The 21,331-nt window shown below is 39.2% G+C and overlaps 1 protein-coding gene across 1 annotated transcript; it reads right to left on the bottom strand.

The window, feature by feature from the left end:
* Nucleotides 1-9,274: 9,274 nt before the first annotated feature.
* LOC125262858 lies at nucleotides 9,275-11,996 on the bottom strand. The gene is made up of 5 exons (XM_048181706.1): nucleotides 11,311-11,996; nucleotides 10,865-11,185; nucleotides 10,487-10,627; nucleotides 10,248-10,357; nucleotides 9,275-10,119 (listed from the first exon to the last, which is right to left on the bottom strand). The coding sequence occupies exons 1-5, from the start codon at nucleotides 11,333-11,335 to the stop codon at nucleotides 10,033-10,035; spliced, it is 684 nt and encodes a 227-aa protein (XP_048037663.1). The 5' UTR covers nucleotides 11,336-11,996; the 3' UTR covers nucleotides 9,275-10,032.
* Nucleotides 11,997-21,331: the final 9,335 nt, after the last annotated feature.

Genomic DNA, 21,331 nt, shown 5'->3' with positions numbered 1-21,331 from the left:
GAGAGAGGAAATGTCATTTCTCCCTATGAAGGCCTCACTGAGCCATCGGATTTCAACTAAAATATGTTAATTTGTGTTCCGAAGATGAACGAAGGTCTCACGGGTGTGGAACGGCATGAGGGTGAGTAATAAATGACAGAATTTTTGGGTGAACTAACCCTTTAAATATCCTAATTGAACTAAGGCCTAATCCTGGTTTAGGCTAAGCCCCGTCTGTGAAACCAGGCCATTATAATAAATGTCAAATTTACCTGTGTCTAAAAGGTAGGAAATATACAGAAATTGATTAAAGTAATCAAACACTTTACAGTCTTTACTGCATAAATTATAAATTAAATATAGAATAATCCTTATTTTCTCTGTTACCTTTGTTCTTTGATTAACATTAATAACAGACATTACAGCAACTGGTTTATCAGGCTGCTGTGACTTTAAGCTCTGCTGCTGCCAATTATGACACGGATCAGACACGCATCTCATTTTCTCACATCTCTTTAAGGTCATTTAACTAATGAGGATAATCAACAAAACTGACATTTTGGCATAATTCTTTGGTATTGTTTGTGCAAACGTGAAAAAGAACTTGATACTGGCATGCATCTTTCTGTGCACACGAGTCATCTTGTATGACTTAAGTGTTTCGTCACTTTCCCGGGGATTCGGAGTTCGCCACGAAAAGGGAGGCTGCCCTGAGATCGTGAGTGTGCTGCGCCATCGATCAACAGCATTGTTTACCGGGTAAACCACCTTTTCGGAAGACATCATTTTACACTGCCATCGGACGACAATGATTCGACACGAGTAAGATGTTTCCTTGTTTATTCATAAACCTGCGGATTAAGTAAAAGCAGAATGGAAATTTGAATAAACGGGAGAGATTGAACTGAAACACTTGTTACACATTTGAAGTGTTCTACAACTGGACTGCGTTGGATTTAACTGAATTAACTGAAATACAGAAAGCTGTGAGATTTGAAAATTGTTTTTCTTTTAAAGAAATAGAGAAATGTTCATTTGAATTGGGTGAAATTTGTTATGTGATTGTGTTATAGAGATTTATTTTTTTTATGTTTTCTAAAATGTTGAAATGTTTTCTTTAAGGGAATGTTTATTCCAAACTTTGAAAAGAAGTTGAATTAGCCCCAAGTGTGCATACATTGTTTACTTAAAAGCTTTCAAGAGCTGTATCTTTAATACATTTGTCATTATTTTCTTTGTTTCTATTGGTTGCTTGTGTTGTGAGTAGGCCTATTTGCAGCGCATTTCTGTATTTGCTTGAGTTGTGAACCGTTGCAGGCGTTTCTGTATTTGCTTGAGTTGTGAACCTTTGCAGGCGTTTCTGTATTTGCTTGTGTTGTGAACCTTTGCAGCGCGTTTCTGTATTTGCTTGAGTTGTGAACCTTTGCAGGCGTTACTGTATTTGCTTGTGTTGTGAACCTTTGCAGGCGTTTCTGTATTTGCTTGCATTGTGAACCTTTGCAGCGCGTTTCTGTATTTGCTTGAGTTGTGAACCTTTGCAGGCGTTTCTGTATTTGCTTGTGTTGTGAACCTTTGCAGGCGTTTCTGTATTTGCTTGCATTGTGGACCTTTGCAGCGCGTTTCTGTATTTGCTTGAGTTGTGAACCTTTGCAGGCGTTACTGTATATGCTTGAGTTGTGAACCTTTGCAGGCGTTTCTGTATTTGCTTGAGTTGTGAACTTTTGCAGCACGTGTTGTAAAACTGATGAAGATGTTTTCTTTATTTGCTGGTGTTTTTTCTCTTTGCATGTGTTTTCTTCAGTTACAGCGCGTTGAGCTCTCTCGGCCACTGTAGTTATCCTTATGAAAATACTCAAGATGGCATGAAGAACACAGATAAACCATATACTGTCGCAATGGTGTGAATTCTCTTCATGTTTATTCGGTCAAAATGTCTCTGTCTGCATTTTATTCAGCTACAGTGATAGTTGGATGTCTTTGCTTAATATTAGGGATTTCATGGAATGTCATAAGTTTTATTACTCATTTATTACTTTGTCTCACTTGTGGATTTTCTGCACAAGGGTGCCCTCCAGTGTCGAGTATGAATTAAACAAAAATTAAGTGAGAGAGTTTAGCATTCCATAAGGCTCACATCACCCTATTTTGGGTAAAAATAGAAAAAAATATCTTTAGAGAGCTGTATTTTAAGTAAACATACAATAATTCATAAGTTTTTATCTAAATGAGCACACTTTTCGACATCAGCAGGTAACAGGTTAATGTAACATTTACCGTTTCAGGATTAGCAAAATAATGGCAACTTACTCTCTGTATAGTGGGCAAATCTGCAAGATAACAGAGGTGGAGGTAGAAGAGACTAGAGGTCGGTGGTTTTGCTCCCATTTGCACTCACTGTTGATCGGCAAGTCCTGCAAACTAAGCTGATTATTTTTCGCGGAATCCAGAAAACTTCCACACTGGTGAGCTAATTCTTGGAGTGGGAATAGAGTGTCTTGTCATATCCGACAACATGCTTTTATGCGGCAATAGCTGCTGCGCTGTCTTGTGTTTTTTAACAGGTGGCAACCAGCGTTAAAGTGCAATACTTACACCTAATGTACATTGGAATATAAACCAGATATTGGTGCTTGATTATTTATGCATCATATTATCATATGTATACTGTTCATTTTAAATACTAATTTATACTGGTATATCACAACACTGCTAATACAAACACTACAATAAATAAAAATCAGGTGTAGGTATTTAACAACAGGAACAGAAAACAACTAAAAGGATTATTCTGTGGCTGAATTTTTTGATGATCCATTAAAATGATTAAAATTATCGATTAAAATGTAGGCTGCCAGAAATTTAAATGTGCTAAATTAAAGAAAATATTAGTACTTAGGCCTACTAATAGGCCTACATAATAAATATGTTATACAGCTATTCAGATTCTCAGATCAGATTCCAGCTGTGTTCCAAGATTTATGCTGCCTTCACATGCAATTGGAAATTTCCTACCTCTCCCTTCTGAAGTCATGATTATGAGTCATGATTGTCACGTTCAAGTGCTTTTTGTTGTAGGAAAGAACAGGAATCATGCAGGACACCAGGGTTTATTCTTGCATATTTATTGGAAAAATCTTATTAAAGCCAAAATGATATTAACGTCCCATTCATTGACAATCATAAACATTCATTGTGCTATCTAGATAGCTTGCTGGCAATTCTGGTATTTCGGTCAAATACTATTTTCACTGTGTATAAAACATACAGTATGCTTCAAATGATTATTCATATATGTAAATATGCACTGCTTTAATGATAAGGTGATGTAGCTGTTGTGGAAAAAACTAATAAAGAATAGCAGTCACAGCAGCAATCGATCTCCCCTCTGCCATGTTTATGGCACACCCAACTTGGAAACTTGGGTATCATAATTACCCCCGAGCTTCCAAGTGGTAAATATAACTTGAGAGGGCATTCATGTCCAATTTTTAGGAAACTCGTATTTACAACAATTCCGATAGCATGTGAAGGCAGCATTAGTCCAACAGCACTGGGACGTTTCACTGCATCACACTGCTTGTTTGTGTTTACAGCACTAGATTTCATATTCATAATCTAGTGTGCATTATTCTTGTATTTCTTTGCGGTTTCCCATGAGGCCTAGTTTTTGCACTCCTAGTACAACTTTTTTTTTTTCATCGGTTAAAGCCTCTGAGAATGACCCTAGATCAATGTGAAGCTGCTTTCACAGATGCAGTCTATTAACTGTTGGATGTTCATAGCAATATAAATGTCAGTATCAAGTGTGAAGGTGTTTTTACATGCATTAGCACTCTTGACAAGTTCACTGTGTAGATCTAGTAAACAAATAAGTCATTCATACTATAATGGTGATGTTTCCATTTGAGGTTTAGACAACTGTGAGAACAGAGATACATTAATGTATAATGGTATTGGAAAAACACTGCAAGGTTTAACCTCCACTCTAGATAAAGGTGAGAGACCCTGTCCACATTGGTTGCCACATATTGCCACAATGGAACATATTTTTGGTTTAGCACTTCAGTTGAATTCAGATGAAAACAAATTGACAAGTTGCATTGTCTGCATATATACTTATACAAAATATATATAAATATGACATCAATAAATATAAGTGATACTAATTTGAGGTGTAACTCATGCCAAGCCATTTCAGAATAACTTTGTACTTTGCTCTTTGCTTTGCTCTTTTTCTTTTCTTTGTTTTTAGTTTATTTATTATTCTGCAAAGGTAAGTGTCTCTGGTGATTGGGAACGAGTGGGTAGAGTGTAGAGGTCTGGTGCAGAGGGTGTGGTTGCCTCTGACACAACAAGAATATATATATATTGTCAATCGATTAAAATTTTTAATCGAATTAATTACATACTCTGTGATTAATTAATCTAAATTAATCGCATACATAATTTTTGCTGAGAAAGTATTAAATATTTCAATTCGTATTCGGTAGTGACAGACATGGTCATCCACACAAACAGTAAAAAGTGCCCTACCCACGTGATCTGCGAGCCCGATACTGACAATGAAGTACCCGTCACTCTCACTGTAATTCTTTCTTGCCCTCTTTGCAAAAAAAAAAAAAAGTGATTTTATAGCTTTGTAAGAGAAGATGCTTTTTTGCTAAACCTGAAAAGTATTAAAAAGTAGCATTTAGAAGTTATATTAACTAATAATATAATTTTCTACCATATACAATTGAATGCACCTAGCTAACAACAACTTGCTTTGTTCCCGGTTTCACCTCACTCCAGTCTAAACTAATTTAATGATTTTATAGGTAGGCCTAATTTACTACACATTGTCATTTAAATAACCTGAAAATATTGTGGATTATTAAGGCTAATTTTACTAACCACTCTTGCTAAATGGGGTAAGCACACTTATGTTCTCATTTGAGAGTTGTTCGAGTAAATTATTCATTATAGACCGTGTGGACAGATCAGTTGTTGTCATGATTCATTAAAATGAATCTGTTCAAATTAGTCATTAGGTCACGAATTGGACATTAGCGGACGTTGACGCGTTGCGTGCGAATCGCGATTAGGACATCGCAAAAGATTTGTCAACACAGAAAACACTTCACCACTGGATAGGATTTTCTTTTTGTTTACTAAAAGTGTGGTTTATGTCAGCTGCACGTGCAGGGCGCCTGTCAGAGAAGATGAGGTGGCGTTCTTTTGAGCACTATTCACACCCAGCGGTTATTCAGGAAAACATTCTCCGAATGCGCTTCGTGAAACATGGATTCGGTCTTAGGAACTTTTAGCATTGTGTCAGTTGATTTAGATTATTATGTGTGAGGTAGAGAGAGTGCGAAGACGACGCTTACTTTGATGACAAAGAGAGCTCGCGCGCACAAGGGAGGAGCTCTGCTCGTTCTGTCCGTCAGCTCAGCAGTCGTCTCCCTCCTTCATACAGTCGAATGGTGGCTAGAACCAGAGCCATAGAGAGATGGCTCTATATGGCTCTGGCTAGAACGGCTCCAGGTTCAAAGGTCATTACGGAATGGATTAATCTGCGTTATTTTTTTTTAACACGTTATTTTTTCTCAGATTAATTAAAGGTGCCCTCGAATGAAAAATTGAATTTGTCTTGGCATAGTTGAATAACAAGAGTTCAGTACATGGAAATGACATACAGTGAGTCTCAAACACCATTGTTTCCTCCTTCTTATATAAATCTCATTTGTTTAAAAGACCTCCGAAGAACAGGCGAATCTCAACATAACACAGACTGTTACGTAACAGTCGGGGTGTACGCCCCCAATATTTGCATATGCCAGCCCATGATCCCAACATTATGAAAGGCATTAGACAAGGGCAGCCATGAACGTCTGGATGTGCACAGCAGAATCATCAGATTAGGTAAGCAAGCAAGGACAATAGCGATAAATGGCAGATGGAGCAATAATAACTGACATTATCCATGATATCATGATATTTTTAGTAATATTTGTAAACTGTCTTTCTAAATGTTTCATTAGCATGTTGCTAATGTACTGTTAAATGTGGTTAAAGTTACCATCGTTTCATACTGTATTCACAGAGACAAGAGCCGTCGCTATTTTCATTTTTAAACACTGGCAGTCTGTATAATTCATAAACACAACTTCATTCCTTATAAATCTCTCCAACAGTTAGCATTAGCCATTAGCCACAGAGCACAGCCTCAAATTCATTCAGAATCAAATGTAAACAATATAACAGTATACAATACTCACATAATCTGACGCATGCATGCCGCATGCATGACAACACTTTGTAAAGATCCATTTGAGGGTTATATTAGCTGTGTAAACTTTGTTTATGCACTGTAAGGCAAGCGCGAGCTCCGTGGGCGGAGAGCACGATTTAAGGGCCGCAGAGCATAAATCGGCTCATATTTAATGATGCCCCAAAATAGGCAGTTAAAAAAATTAATAAAAAAAAATCTATGGGGTATTTGAGCTGAAACTTCACAGACACATTCAGGGGACATCTTAGACTTATATTACATCTTGTAAAAAAACGTTCGATGGCACCTTTAATCGAAATTAACACGTTATTTTGACAGCCCTAATATATATATATATATATATATATATATATATATATATATATATATACACTGCGTTCCAAATTATTATGCAAGTGACATATCAGTAAGATTTCTGTACAATAAACATTCAGATTTTAGTTTTTCTAAGAAAATGTTTGTTTGTTTATTTATCCATGTCTTTTTAGATAACTGGTATCAATCTCAGACAAAATAATTTGCCAGGTCTATGGAAACCCTACTTAGAGGTTGTTCCACATTATTAAGCAAGTCACAGTTCTCATGCAATATGGGGAGGAAGAAAGATCTTTCTGAAGACGAAAAGCATGAAATGGTGCAATGTTGTGCAAACGGCATGAAAACAACTAATATTGTGTGAAACTGAATGGAGATTATCAAATTATCATAAGATTTGTGAGTGATTTAGATAAAGGCTTATTCATGAAAGTTCCTGTCAAAAAAATGTATTGTATTAAAAGGGCAGCTATAAAAAAGCCAGTGTTGAGCAGCAAACAGGTATTTGAAGCTGCTGGTGTCTCTGGAGTCTCAAGAAGCTCTCCATGCAGGCTGGCAGTTGTGTGTTAAGATGCATTTTAGCCACTTCAAACCAAACCTCACAAGAGAAACATTTACAGTGGGTGTAGAAATACATGAAGACTCATTTTTGAATAGATTAATTCACTGACTAATGCTGTACTACAATGCATGGTCTAAATGGATGGATTTCTGGATGGTTGGTGAATGGCCACCACGTTCCAACAAGACTGTGACGTCAGCAAGGAGCTGTGGGTGATGATTTGGGCTGGAATACTGGGAAGTGAGATGGAGGGTATTAAAATGACTTTTGCAAGATATGTGGAGTTCAAAACTGGCCATTTTCAGCTATGGTATAAAAAGGAGGATAGTGCATAGTACAATGCACTATTGTACAATGCACTATGCACTATCCCATGCTGCAAAAAAACACCACAGCAATAAAACTGTTTGAAAATGTATTTCTAAAATCACTGTAAATGTTTCTCTTTGTGAGGTTTGGTTTGGAGTGGCTGAAATGCATCTTTACGCACAACTGCCAGCCTGCATGGAGAGCTTCTTGAGACTCCAGAGACACCAGCAGCTTCAAATACCTGTTTGCTGCTCAACACTGGCTTTTTTTATAGCTGCCCTTTTAATACAATAATTTTTTTGATAGGAACTTTCATTAATAAGCCTTTATCCGACCGAGTTCTGCTGTGCTCTAAATCACTCACAAATCTTATGATAATTTGATAATCTCCATTCAGTTTCACACAATATTAGTTGTTTTCATGCCTTTTGCACAACATTGCACCATTTCATGCTTTTCATCTTCAGAAAGATCTTTCTTCCTCCCCATATTGCATGAGAATTGTGACTTGCTTAATAATGTGGAACAACCTCTAAGTAGGGTTTCCATAGATCTGGCAAATTATTTTGTCTGAGATTGATACAGTTATCTAAAAAGACACGGATAAATAAACAAACAAACATTTTCTTAGAAAAACTAAAATCTGAATGTTTATTGTACTGAAATCTTACTGATATGTCAATTGCATAATAATTTGGAACACAGTGTATATATATATTCCTTTATATATATATATTATAAAGGAATGTTTTAAATACAGTCTTAGGGTGTTTTCACACTTGAGTCCTTCTTAAAAGAACCAAACTCAGAATCCTTTAAGTGGACTAGGAGGTGAACAAAGTGAAAAAGGACCCAGTTCTCTTTACGTTCACACTGTCCCTGATAGAGGACTCAGATCATTTTTTTGGTCCACTAAAGTAGGAATGTGGTCTCAGACCTGTTTGTGTTCATACTGTTGCTTTTTGGATCTAGTCCAGTTCAGTGTTTGATGGCTGACCCTATAGCCTTCAAAATTTAATCCCATTCACTTACATTGTATGTACCTCACTAACCAAGATATTTGTTTTTAAAGAATTATTATTATTAATTATTATTCTTTTGTAAAATGACATTGCTACAAATGCTGTTGAATGAGCTTATCTCTAGGTTGTTTATTTTTTGCACAAAATATACTTTTTTTCTTCAATACTACAGTACATCCATATTCTTGCACATTATCACACATACCTTTTGTAAATAACATTTATTTTAAAATGTTTTCTTTGAATAATGTTTTATTGCAGAAGACAATGCCAACATCCACATAGAAAAAACTAAAAAAAAAAAAATAGGACAAATATAATAAAAGAAAGATGCAAATGAAATTGCTTTAAATTTTCCAGGTACAGTAGGTATACCTAAAAACAGCATTCAAGTAAGAAATGGAAATAATGGAAAATTGTAATTGTTGTTTAAACGGGTGATAATTTGATAAATAAAATTGTTTAAAAAAAGAAAAAAAGAAATGGAATGGAATAATCAAATGAAAAAAAAAAAAAAAGAAGCATATTCTTCACTGTATAAATGTATATTGATTCTACTGATTCTTATTTTAAGCTGCTGTCACTTTAAGAAGTACAGTAATGCATGGATCCAATAATGAATATACTGAACATACATGATTTCTTCCAGATGATTACATTCACTTTATACCAAACCAACTGTTTATCTGTACCTTGTGTGTTTTGGCACTTTAAACACAATAAGACACTACAAATAATTCAGTTTAGTCAATATAAGTTCTTTAGTGTAGTACATGTGCTGTGACGGCTTTTTTTTTTTTTTTTTTACACATGCACCAAAAGTGTGTGCACTTGTAAAACCGTATATCAAAAAATGTTAAAACTGGCAAGGCGCGCAGCCGCATCTCTCCTACACAGTTTGGAAGCAGTTGAAATTACAGTAAACAAGTGTATTGTGAACAAATTGTAGAGATCTGAGAAAAGAAGCAGCCATGATGAACAGCCGATTTGTATGGAGGCATCTGATGGCCAAACAACACTGGAATTCGTGAATGGAATAATCAATTTTTTTTTCACCTCCGGAGAAGGTCTCGTTTGGTTCATTTTTAAAGGGTCTAAGATCGTTTGGAGTGTTCACATATGGGCCAAAAATCACATGAACCATGTTCAGACCCCTGAAAAGGACCAAGTGTGAAAACACGATATTCATATTGTTTTTTTTTTGTTGTTTTTTTTTAGTATCAGTTTAAAATAATAGAGTATGTTTAAAATATAAGGACAATGTTTTTCTACACAGAAAATATACATTTGTCAGCACATTTTTTTTTTCAATAATCCCACCAGCTGTTTAAACTCCCTAGAAGTTAAACCTTTGGTCAGTTAACTGATGCCGTTTGCTTTTTTGTACAAAATAACTGATGCAGTGATAAATCAAATCACATTGTTTAGTCCATTTTAACTGATTGTTTTAGTTTTTTTTTTTAAACTTTTCAGCGGATCCCCAGCATGCTTTGCTGAGAGCTGCCAAACAGTTTGTGGTTAGAAATTCAAGAAACAGTGATCAAAATAAGTAGCCCATCATACGCATAAGTTCATGATTTTACCGGCTTTAGTACAGCATAGGTGACTTGGCTGAACAGAAAGTTTCTACGTAGCTTGGAAAAATCCACCTCAGCATACTGAAAGAGCAGTGAAGAAAACAATATAAACCGTATCAACATGGATCAAAGTTATTATTTTATCAAACAAATGAAAGATAAGCAAGAATCTTACAATATTATCAAGAGCTTCATTAATAAATTCATACCTGAAACTGGTCCTGATGCTCTTCTATAACGTGTGACTGCTGTAGATCAGTGTTGAGATGTTGTGAGTGTTCTGTGGACCTTCTGTTTCCAACAAAATCCTTTACTAGTCCTAAAAATGGTAAAACAGTGAATTCAGATTCAATGTATATAAATGCCAAAAATAAGTTAAAAGCCTAAATAAAGAACTTGCACTATTTAACTTCAGCTGCCTATGGAGAACAGCATATTGATAACTCACCAACGATAACCACGATGACCAGAAGCCCGTTCATCAGACCAGATATTGTGATGATAATCTGCCATTGTGTCTGATTCTGATCAATACACTCCACCACTGTATGATTGTGACACTCAGTTGACTCAGTTAATTGAATTGGTTCTGAAAAGAAAGTGTTCATAATCTGTTATAGTGACAACTGCTAATAGTCTGGAGCACAATGACTGCAATTTTGTAGAACCGAGGTAAATATCTATAACATATTCAACTTTTGTGGAGCTACAATTGAGTGCTTTAGTAATGTTTTTATAGGTGCTCCAAAAACTGTAGTGAATTACAAATGTATAAATAAATAAGAGAAAATATTTATCATCAATATGGATTAGCAAATGAACTCACCGGCGATGTACAGTCTGGTGCTGTTGCTGAGTTTTAGAGGTGTGCGTGTGTTCATACAGTAATAAACTCCTAATTCATCAGCCGTGACATTATTTATAACCAGATGTTTAAATTGCAGTGAATATTTGTTTCTGAATGTTTTGTTTGAGTAAAAAGGTGCTGTTGGAACTGAGGTTGATCGTAGAATCACTGTTGGAGGATCTGGTGTTTTCAGTAAAATCCAATAAATCTCATTATCATCAAGATCACAGTTTATGGTCACATTTGATCCCAAATCAGTTAGTTGATTTGCTGCTGCAGCTCGACAACAGATTAATACATCTATAAGATAAAAATAAATAAACATGTATCACAAATTAATTTAAAATGTTTTAATTAGATGCTTAAAACTATTGTGAACCTTTAACATAAATATACACAAACATATTCATATGTTATAAACTCACAGAGCTGAAGCTGAATGATCTTCATGTTCCTGGATGAATAAAATCATTGAATCTAATGAAACCTGGTTCCTTCCACACATTTATGATGAAGTCTACTGCAGCTCTGAACCAGACAGAAGAGGAAGTCAAGTTTGCTCTGACCACATTGTAAATACTTTTTTTCAACACTTAACGCCCCACCACCACCATTACTTTACTAACCAAGTTAAACATGACAGTAAATTTCCAGATAATTGCAGTAACATCAGCAAACCTATTTGTCACATATATCCAACGCAATAATTTGTACAAGATGCTAAAATTGTGTGATATTATAAAGTATGACTAAGATTTTCCTAAATATTCTATAGTTATACAGTTTTTCCATATTACAACCATGGTCAGGTTTAGGTTTGAATTTGTATGATCTCGTACAAATTATTACGAATCCTCATGAGACTGGGTTGCTGTGTCTAGAAACACTGTGAAACAAGAAAAGAGTTAATAGTTTCTGCTAAGTGACGAAGGTTTGGTGGGTAAGCATGGTTTACTCTGTCACACAGTAGAGCCACCATTTTGCAACTGCAAGAGGTGAGGTGAAACTCACAAACATAACCTAATGAACAAGAAAATAACAACTGCTGATAACTGCTGATATTTTCAAAATGTCATTTTTTTCATCTGTTTAACAAAATTATTACAACAGTCATAGATTAGTGTCATGTTATATCTGGCAAAGGAGGCAAGGAGCAACATGTTCTCCAACCAATACGACCATATACTGTAGGTCATTTGTCACTTCCCTGAAATATGACCCATAGGAGTGTTTACTAGAGTGGCGCCCCTATTGATAACGGGACACTTTCATTTTAATTCATGAAATACGACCCATAGGAGTGTTTGCTAAAATTGCGCCCCTTTCGACAACAGGACACTTTAATTTTAATGCATTGTTCCCTTTTATCTGCGTCATGTTCCGGGTTTCGCGTAGCTCAATTGGTAGAGCATTGCAATAACAATATGCAATGATGTGATCATGTGATCGTTGGTTCGATCCCAGGGAACACATGTGCTCATAAAGTGTGTATGCACTATAAATCACTAAGGGTAGGTTTAGGGATGCTTCCTCCGTCATTCATACAAACCAAATCTATTTCCTCTATCACATCTTCAATTACCCTTCCATTTAAATCTGTGAGTGATCCCCCCCATAATGGACTATACACATTGAAATCTGCATACCACACCACTTTGCTTCTGTTTTGCCCTTGTACATATACCAGCTAAGGAGCTAGACACTAGGGTTAGATAATACTGACTCACCACCCATAGTTAAAGGGTTAGTTCACCCAAAAATGAAAATTATGTCATTAATGACTCACCCTCATGTCGTTCCAAACCCGTAATACCTCCGTTCATCTTCGGAACACAGTTTAAGATATTTTAGATTTAGTCCGAGAGCTTTCTGTCCCTCCATTGAAAATGCATGTACGGTATACTGTCCATGTCCAGAAAGGTAATAAAAACATCATCAAAGTAGTCCATGTGACATCAGTGGGTTAGTTTTTTGAAGCATCGAAAATACATTTTGGTCCAAAAATAACAAAAACTACGACTTTATTCAGCATTGTCTTCTCTTCCGGGTCTGTGTATATCCGCTTTCAATCCACAGTGACGCTGCTTCTTCTTCTTCTTCTACGACGGTTGGGATCCAGCTTATTGGTGCATTACCGCCCCCTTCTGCTCTGGACAGTGACGCGATTAGGACATCCGTGACATGCACACCTACGCACCATTTAAAAAAAATATAGCAATACCAAGATACAAACAATGTAGAATAGCTTGAATACAGCGTGCGTCTCCCTCAGACTGTAAACAAAGCTAGGGCGCACTAAATAACACGTCATCAGCGTCACTGTCCGGAGCAGAAGGGGGCGGTAATGCACCAATAAGCTGGATGCCAACCACCGTAGAAGAAGAAGAAGCAGCGTCACTGTGGATTGAAAGCCGGAAGAGAAGACAATGCTGAATAAAGTCGTAGTTTTTGTTATTTTTGGAACAGAATGTATTTTCGATGCTTCAAAAACTTCTAACTAACCCACTGATGTCACATGGACTACTTTGATGATGTTTTTATTACCTTTCTGGACATGGACAGTCTACCGTACATACATTTTAATTGGAGGGACAGAAAGCTCTCAGACTAAATCTAAAATATCTTAAACTGTGTTCCCAAGATGAACGGAGGTCTTACGGGTTTGGAATGACATGAGGGTGAGTCATTAATGACATAATTTTCATTTTTGGGTGAACTAACCCTTTAAGTTAAATTTTGTGCTTCTTCCGTCATTCATACAAACCAAATCTCATTCCTCTATCAGATCTTCAATTACCCTTCCATTTGTGATCCCCTCCCTAATGGACTATGTATATTAAAAGCCACATACCACACCGCTTAGCTTCTGTTTTGCCTTTGTATATTTAATAGGTAGTATTTTTATTTTTATTTTTAGTAGGTCTGTATTTTTCTCATAGAGAATGACTGAGAAAACTAGGCTTATATAGGGTGAGCTAAACAGGCTAATGAGACAACTGAAAACAGTGCTGATGAGTCTGGGCAAGGATTATGGGTAATGTAGTCCTTGATGGAGTGACAGCAGTCTGGGGTGAAGTTCCCTCTGATGGTAATCACTGGGACTCTGTTGTATGTTGGTGAATAAGGACGCTACACAAACTGTGTATTAAGATCAGTGTATTGTTCTGTTTCAGAACTGACATGCACAACAGTAGAACAACACTGCTGACTCCCTGTTACATGTGAACGATACCCAAATTCTCCACAAGGTGGAGCTGCTGCCTAAGCAGTACAACAGGACACCCTGTAACATCTCCCTTCCTGTAGTAAGATATCCAAACTATAAAAGGCATTGTCAACAAACCTGAACTTAATTAAACCGTACCTGTTAACTCTGCAGCGAACACCCCGACTTGATAACAGGCTATTACAATGAACCGGAAAAAAACCCAATTTACCTAACAGAGCTGCTAACAGCGTTCTTGTTTTCAAGTGTTCACTTCATTTGTTTAGTTTGCCCCACTTAAAGGTTCAATCTATCCCGAGGCTTAATTAGCCTGCCACTCCGGGAGTATGTCTGGCCCTGCTCCTCTCGGTGTGGTGTGCAAATGGTTTGTGATGAATGGGGTGCCTCCCCATGACTGGTGCCTGTCTCTCCACTGCTGTCCTCGCTCGCAGAGCCCCCTTCTGTTGCATGTGTGTTCCCGGGATACTCCAGGGAACGTTCTAGATGCCCTGATGACAGAGATGGGACTTTCTCCGCTGGTCTAAGATCGACCCTGTTGCGACGGTATGTTGTCCCTTCCACATTAACAACATAGGACCTGGGGCCCGCCTGCTGCAAGCACACCCCTTTTCTCCACCGGCCCGTCCTGTCCCCAGGGAGTGGTTTCATCCTGATGGGCTGGCCAATATTCAGCTCAGGTAAATCTTTGGCTGATCTGTCATAGTTCAGTTTCGCAATCTGCCGCTTCACACACAGTTTTTCCGGTATCTCAGTGATGACCCGGGGCATCAGAAGCTGGTCCGCCACAGGGAGGTGCGTTCTCAGTCTCCGTGACATCAGCCGCTGTGCAGGACTGCAGTGCAGTCCTTCCGTGGGCGTGTTTCTCCAATGGAGAATAGCTTTCCATGGGTCCTCGCCAGCAAATGTGGCTCTTTTGCACAGGTTTTTTACAATCTTCACTGCCGACTCTGCTTTGCCATTGGCTTTTGGGTGTCTTGGTGATGAGGTAACATGCTCAAAGCACCACTCTTTCGCAAATGCCCTGAAAGCTCCACATGCAAACTGACATCCGCAGTCAGAAATTACCCGGTCTGGTATGCCATGGCGTGCAAACTGAGCCTTGCACCTCAGGACCGTAGTTTCAGCTGAGAGGTCAGGAAGCAGATCGACCTCCCAGAAGTCAGAGTAGTGGTCCACCACTAGCAGGAAATCCTTTCCACCATGGTTGAACAAGTCCATGCTCACTATCTGCCAGGGACGTGTGGGTAGTGGGTGTGACATCATGGTCTCCTTTTGTTGTTCATATGCGTACTCATTGCACACAGAGCATTGATGCACAAAGTCTTTGATTTCCCCCTGCATGTTGGGCCAGAATAGGGTGTCATGGGCTTGCCTGTAGCAAGCTTCTCCCCCTACGTGGCTGTAGTGAATCCGTCTCAGCATTTCCGGTCGCAACGTTTTAGGAATGATAACACGCTGGCTTCTGAAGAGTACGCTGTCTTGCACACTAATTTCATCTCTGATGGCCCAGTACCCTCTAATTACTATAGGCGTCTCCTCTCTGCAGTCTGGCCATCCTTCAAGCACGACAGTCTTGAGCATCTGAAGGCACTCATCCTTCTCTGTGTGTTGTCGGATTTGTGAAAGACGTTGGCTGGTGACGTTCAGATCGCTTTGGTGTCATACTGTTCCTGCTGCAGGCTGCAGACCATTTCCCGCCTGTACTGTGTGTCTGTGCTCTGTGGTGGTGTAGCAGCTCTGCTGAGCGTGTCACTGATATACATTTCTGGGCCTGGCTTGTACACCACATTGAAGCAGTAGTTCTGGAGCGTAAGGAGCATGCTTTGGAGGCGCTTTGGTGCACTGAGGAGAGGCTTACTGAAGATGGACACTAACGGGCGGTGATCTGTCTCTGCTGTAACATCACCCCTCCCATACAGGTAGTAGTGGAATCGCTGGCAGGCAAACACAATGCTCAGGCACTCTTTCTCTATTTGTGCATAATTTTGCTCTGTTTGTGACAATGCACGGGATGCGAATGCAACTGGCTGTCCTTTCTGAAGCAAGCAGCAGCCCAGGCCTGTCTGGCTGGAGTCGCTCTGTATGGTGACCGGCTTGTTAATGTCATAGTACCTCAAAACAGGTACCGCTGTGATCAGTGCCTTGATCTCCTTCATGGCTGTGTCGTGCTTTGGCAGCCAGTGCCACTGTACATCCTTACTTGGAACTTGGATAGGTAGTTCACAAACCCCACAAAATGCTGCACACCTTTAGTGTCTGTGGGGTTGGGCATGTCTAGAACTGCTCTGACCTTGTCAGGGTCAGCTTTGAGGCCCTTGGCCGAGAGGACATGGCCGTGAAAGCGGACTTCCTTAACTCGAAATTGCAGCTTCTTCAGACTTAGCCTCAATTTCACTTTCCTGCATCTGTCCATCAGTGCGGTGAGGTTGACGTCATGGTCTCGGATGGCTTCCTCCTCAGTGTCGCCACAGCCCACTATTAGGATGTCGTCAGCTATAGGCTCAATTCCTTTCAGGCCCACCAGAAGCTCGTACTGCTTCCTCTGTTATAGCTCTGGTGCTACCGACACGCCGAAAGGGAGTTTCAACCAACGTTTTCTGCCCCACGGCGTCCAAAATGTAGTCATCAGGCTGCTCTCCTCATCCAGGCGGCACTGTAGAAATGCATCCCGTGCGTCCACCAGCGTGAAGATATGTGCTTTTGGCAGTTTGTACAGCACATCATCTAAGGTGGGCATAAGGTAATGGGACCGCTTGAGAGCACGGTTCAGGGGTCTGGGGTCAATACAGAGCCTAAGTTTCTTTGGCTTCTTTACTATGACCAGGTTACTTATCCAGTCAGTGGGTTGTGTGACTGTGACTAAGTGTCCATCCCTTTCATACTGATCCAACTGCGCTTTAACGGCTGCCTTGAGGGTCACTGGTACGTTTCTGGGAGCGCACTGCACAGGGGCCACAGTGCTGTCCAGCTCAAAGTGTAGGTCGCCAGGTAGAGAGTCAATGAGGCAGTTGAAGACATCATGGTACATGCTGATTAAGCTCTCTTTAGTCAGCATGCTCAACTTGCTGTGCTCTACACTATTCAGCTCCTCAGGAATAGTGAAACGAATCAGACCGAGATCCTCGCATGTGGAACCTGAAAGTAGTGGCCTCTGGCTGGATTTCACAATTTCAAAGTCAAGTTTGTGTCTCCTGCCTCTAATGACGCACTGAGTGCTGAACAGGCCCATTGAGTTCATCCAGGCACTGTTGTAAAGTTTTAGTCTGGTGAGACTAGGCTGAAGAGGCATCCTAGGTCATAGTCTCATTTTATCCTTAATGCTCATCACGTTGCAGGTTGCTCCGGAGTCGAGCTGGCATCTCTGGGGCCCGTTCTGCAGTGGGAGGTTGACAAACCATTTCTTCCCCTGTGTGTTCACTGCTCCTATACTCATTGCTGTGTATATCTGGCCCAGATTGCCACCATCATCATCATCTTGGTCCTCTTCAGAGGGGGCGTCCATCATGTGCAACTGGCGTGTGTTCTGGCCTCTTTTCATGCATACTTTAGAAAAGTGATTGGGGGTGCCGCACGAGCGGCATGCTTTCCCAAATGCGGGGCACTGGTCCCGCCCACGTCTGTGTTGAGTGCCACAGTACCTGCACTCGCCTGTTCCTCTCATGCTCTGTGCAGGTTTGGCGAATGGCTCAAATGGCCTGCTGGTAGGCCGCCGTCGCTGTCCCTCTGCCACATTAAGGCTTTCCCCAGGCCTAGAGTGGTCCAGCGCCATAGTTTTCAACTTATTGTCCATAATCTCTGCAGCGCGGCAAATATCAACCGCCATTGCCAATGTGAGGTCTTTTTCTCTGAGCAGACGGCGTCTCGCGCTCTCATCAGTTATTCCAAGAACAAGCCTGTCTCTTATGAGCTGGTCTCTTAGGATCCCATAATTCACATGTTGCCGCTTTTTCTCTCAGTCTCGTAACAAACGCATCAATAGTCTCACTCTCCTCTTGTCTAAGATTTCCAAAAACGTACCTCTCGAAGATGACATTTTTTGTGGGTGTGAAGTAGGCTTCAAGTGCGTCCAGTATGGCTTTTTCATCTTTCTGCTGGTCTTGTGTGAGACCCAGGTTGTGCTTGTATATGTGTCGGCACTCACTGCCCATTAGCCATCTTAGTGTTGCCGCTTGCACGTCCGCATCTTTCTTTACATAGTCCGGTCGCCAGCAAGTAATCATCAAACTCTGCTCGAAAACTTGCCCAATTGCTGCTCAAGTCACCGGACATCTTCATCGGCTCAGGTGGTGGAATGGACGATGCCATCTTCCATTCGCAATGTTAGCTGGTTTGCCGCGAATGAACGTAAATATAACTTAACTTTCTAGTAAATAAACCAAACGCGTCGCGTCAGCGACTGGCTACATAAGCTCACTTTTGGGTCCTAGCCTATCTGACACCATGTTGTATGTTGGTGAATAAGGACGCTACACAAACTGTGTATTAAGATCCGTGTATTGTTCTGTTTCAGAACTGACATGCACAACAGTAGAACAACACTGCTGACTCCCTGTTACATGTGAACAATACCCAAATTCCCCACAAGGTGGAGCTGCTGCCTAAGCAGTACAACAGGACACCCTGTAACAGACTCTGCTACTGTGACAACTGCACAGGCTATGTCTCTATTTTTGTAGGCCTATGGCAGTAGATGTTGATAATGTTTAATTTATATAGCACCTTTCTCAAGCTCAAGGACGCTTTACAAAAGCATTATCATAAGACAGCCATTTCGCATAGTTACAGACAGTCATTTCACATAATCAATTAAGTGGACAGTAGACATTTGCCCAGTCCCGAAACAGACATGATTGCAGTTACATATCATGATACAATTAAGTACAAAAGCAGAACGAAGTGATCAAGAAGGAATGTAAGAAGAAAGTAAATCAGAGAGATAGCAAGGAGCAAGGCCATCAAGTGATTTAAAGGTAATGTGAGATGACACAGGATGTTGCAAATAAGACAGGGGTGATATGAGCAGATAGTTTAATATGGGTTAATGTTCTTGCAGCAGAATTTTGAATGTACTGTAAGTGAGAAATAGAGTGTGCTGTAATCCAGCAAAAAAGAGCATTACAGTAGTCGAGGCTCAATGTAATAAAAGCGTGCACTGGTAATTCAGCATCTTTTGGGCTGACATAAGAACAAAGTTGGACTATACTATGAATGAAACTTTGGAAAGTTTACTAATGTAAAAATCCAAGGTTAAAGAGGAGGATCAAGAGTTTCAAGAAATTTCTGATGGTGGCAGATGGAAAAATTGTTGTAGGTTAAAGCTGGGAACTTTAGTTACCTTCATGCCATGTTCTGTTTATTTTGGTTTTCATTCGTCACATTTGTACCTTTGTTCCAAGTTCCTGCCACTCATCAGGCACTATGGACACTAACTCACTCACAGCTGTGCATCATTAGTTCACTGTGTTGGAATTACCTTTGATCTTCTTTGTCTGTTTGCCAGTGACAACACTTACATAATTTTTGGTCAACTAAAATAAATAAATAAATAAATAAACAAACAAACAAACAAATAGCACATTTGTGGTAATATAAGAATTTAATTGGTGTGCATTTGGATAAAAATCTCATCATCATATCCAACCCTGTTCTTGTAGATAGTCCTACAGTTAAAAAAAAGTAATTTTGAATAGTATCTGAGGTATCCATTGGGTTTATATGGGGGTAAAAATAACAATTGCAGCCTCTTGAGGGCAGCAGAGAAAACATATTACATAGATGTGTGTTGCGTCTGCTCACGTGAAGTGAATGTTAAGTTCGAATTTCCACATCAAGCACCACTCCTTACTAGTGAATGATATCTGGTCAAACCTGTGCTTATCACGATGAAAAATCAAACCAAATGAATCAAACTGATTTATTTCAGAAACGGCACACTGACAAAACAGACATCGAAATCATTTTGTCCATATAATAATAAAAAAAACATACAAAACAATATTCAATAATACAAACAATACAAAATGCTAATACATACAATATAGAAAATACATCAAAAAGAAGAGAAACGCAAACCTGGCAGCCATGAGAAGAGGAAACATCAACAATGAATAATATTTAAATAACAAAACAAATCACTGTGCACATTTTTGCCTTTTATGTCTCATTGTTATTATTTTATCTGTAAAATCTGAGTTTTATCTGAGTTTGGCGGCCACTCTGTTTCTGTCGGTGGGTCTGACTGGCACATCCGTTTGACACAGGCATTGTCGATTATGGTTTGTTTTGTTTCTTTTTTTGTTTTGTTTTAATTTTTGTTTTTTGCATTGCCTGCCTCCTCCTTTCGCCACCTCTGCCGGTGTTCTGGGTCAAACATCTCTGTTGGGTTAAACGCTGGCTAGGGCACACCGCAGTTATACCCAAAGAATATAATTTAAAATGACTCAACTGATAAATTGAACACCAGGAATTCACATAAGAATAGTCAGTTGTTGGGTCACACCCAGACAAGGTGAGCCTTGTCTGGAGGTGCCTGACACTGGCACGAGAGTCTGGTATGTCCGGGGGTGTGAAGGAGAGATAAGGCGAATCAGAGGCGGGTTTGATGGTTGTATGGACGGGTCTATCGATTGTGCTTGCCACCAGGAATGGAGTGGCTTCTGAACCTAGCGGGATATGGATTTGTCTGTAATCATTTCACTGACTAGTCCAATTATTATTATTATTATCATTAATATTATTGTCATTATTATTATTATTATCATCACTACCAATGCTACTGCCATTACTTCCAATCCAGCACAGACAGCTACTGCAACTACTATTATTATTGTTATTATTATTTATTATTATTATTATTGTTGTTGTTGCATTACATTGTATTGATATCTATTTATCACTGAGCGCAGCCACTTCCAGTTTTTTTCCCCTCTTTCTTAATCCCTACAACAAGGAAAGCTAAACAGTAATTACTAATACAATTCATGAAATTGACTTAACTGATCTTTGTACCTGTACCTGCTGAAACTACTACAACCATATATCTATAGCCTACTCTTTGTCTCTCTCTTCCTGTCTTCTTCTGTATTTGTATATGTATATAACTGTCACTGCTTTTTTCTTCTTTAGCAACTGTCTTTTTGCTTAAAAAAAGAAAAAAAAGGCATATTCATGACAAGGCTGTGTTTGCTTTCTCTCTCTTTTAGTTTCTGTCAGAATGAGGA

Source organism: Megalobrama amblycephala, linkage group LG2 (genome assembly GCF_018812025.1).
Source record: "Megalobrama amblycephala isolate DHTTF-2021 linkage group LG2, ASM1881202v1, whole genome shotgun sequence".
Taxonomy (NCBI): domain Eukaryota; kingdom Metazoa; phylum Chordata; class Actinopteri; order Cypriniformes; family Xenocyprididae; genus Megalobrama; species Megalobrama amblycephala.
The sequence above is the reverse complement of the archived record's forward strand: the minus strand, read 5'-3'. Positions and strand labels throughout refer to the sequence as shown.

Excerpts from the sequence above, each read along its gene's own strand:
- LOC125262858 (XM_048181706.1), bottom strand. The coding sequence starts at position 11,335 with ATGAAGATCATTCAGCTTCAGCTCT. Across the intron at positions 11,186-11,310 it reads GATCATTCAGCTTCAGCTCT|ATGTATTAATCTGTTGTCGA; the intron begins GTGAGTTTATAA and ends TTTATCTTATAG. Across the intron at positions 10,120-10,247 it reads AGCATCAGGACCAGTTTCAG|TATGCTGAGGTGGATTTTTC; the intron begins GTATGAATTTAT and ends CTGCTCTTTCAG.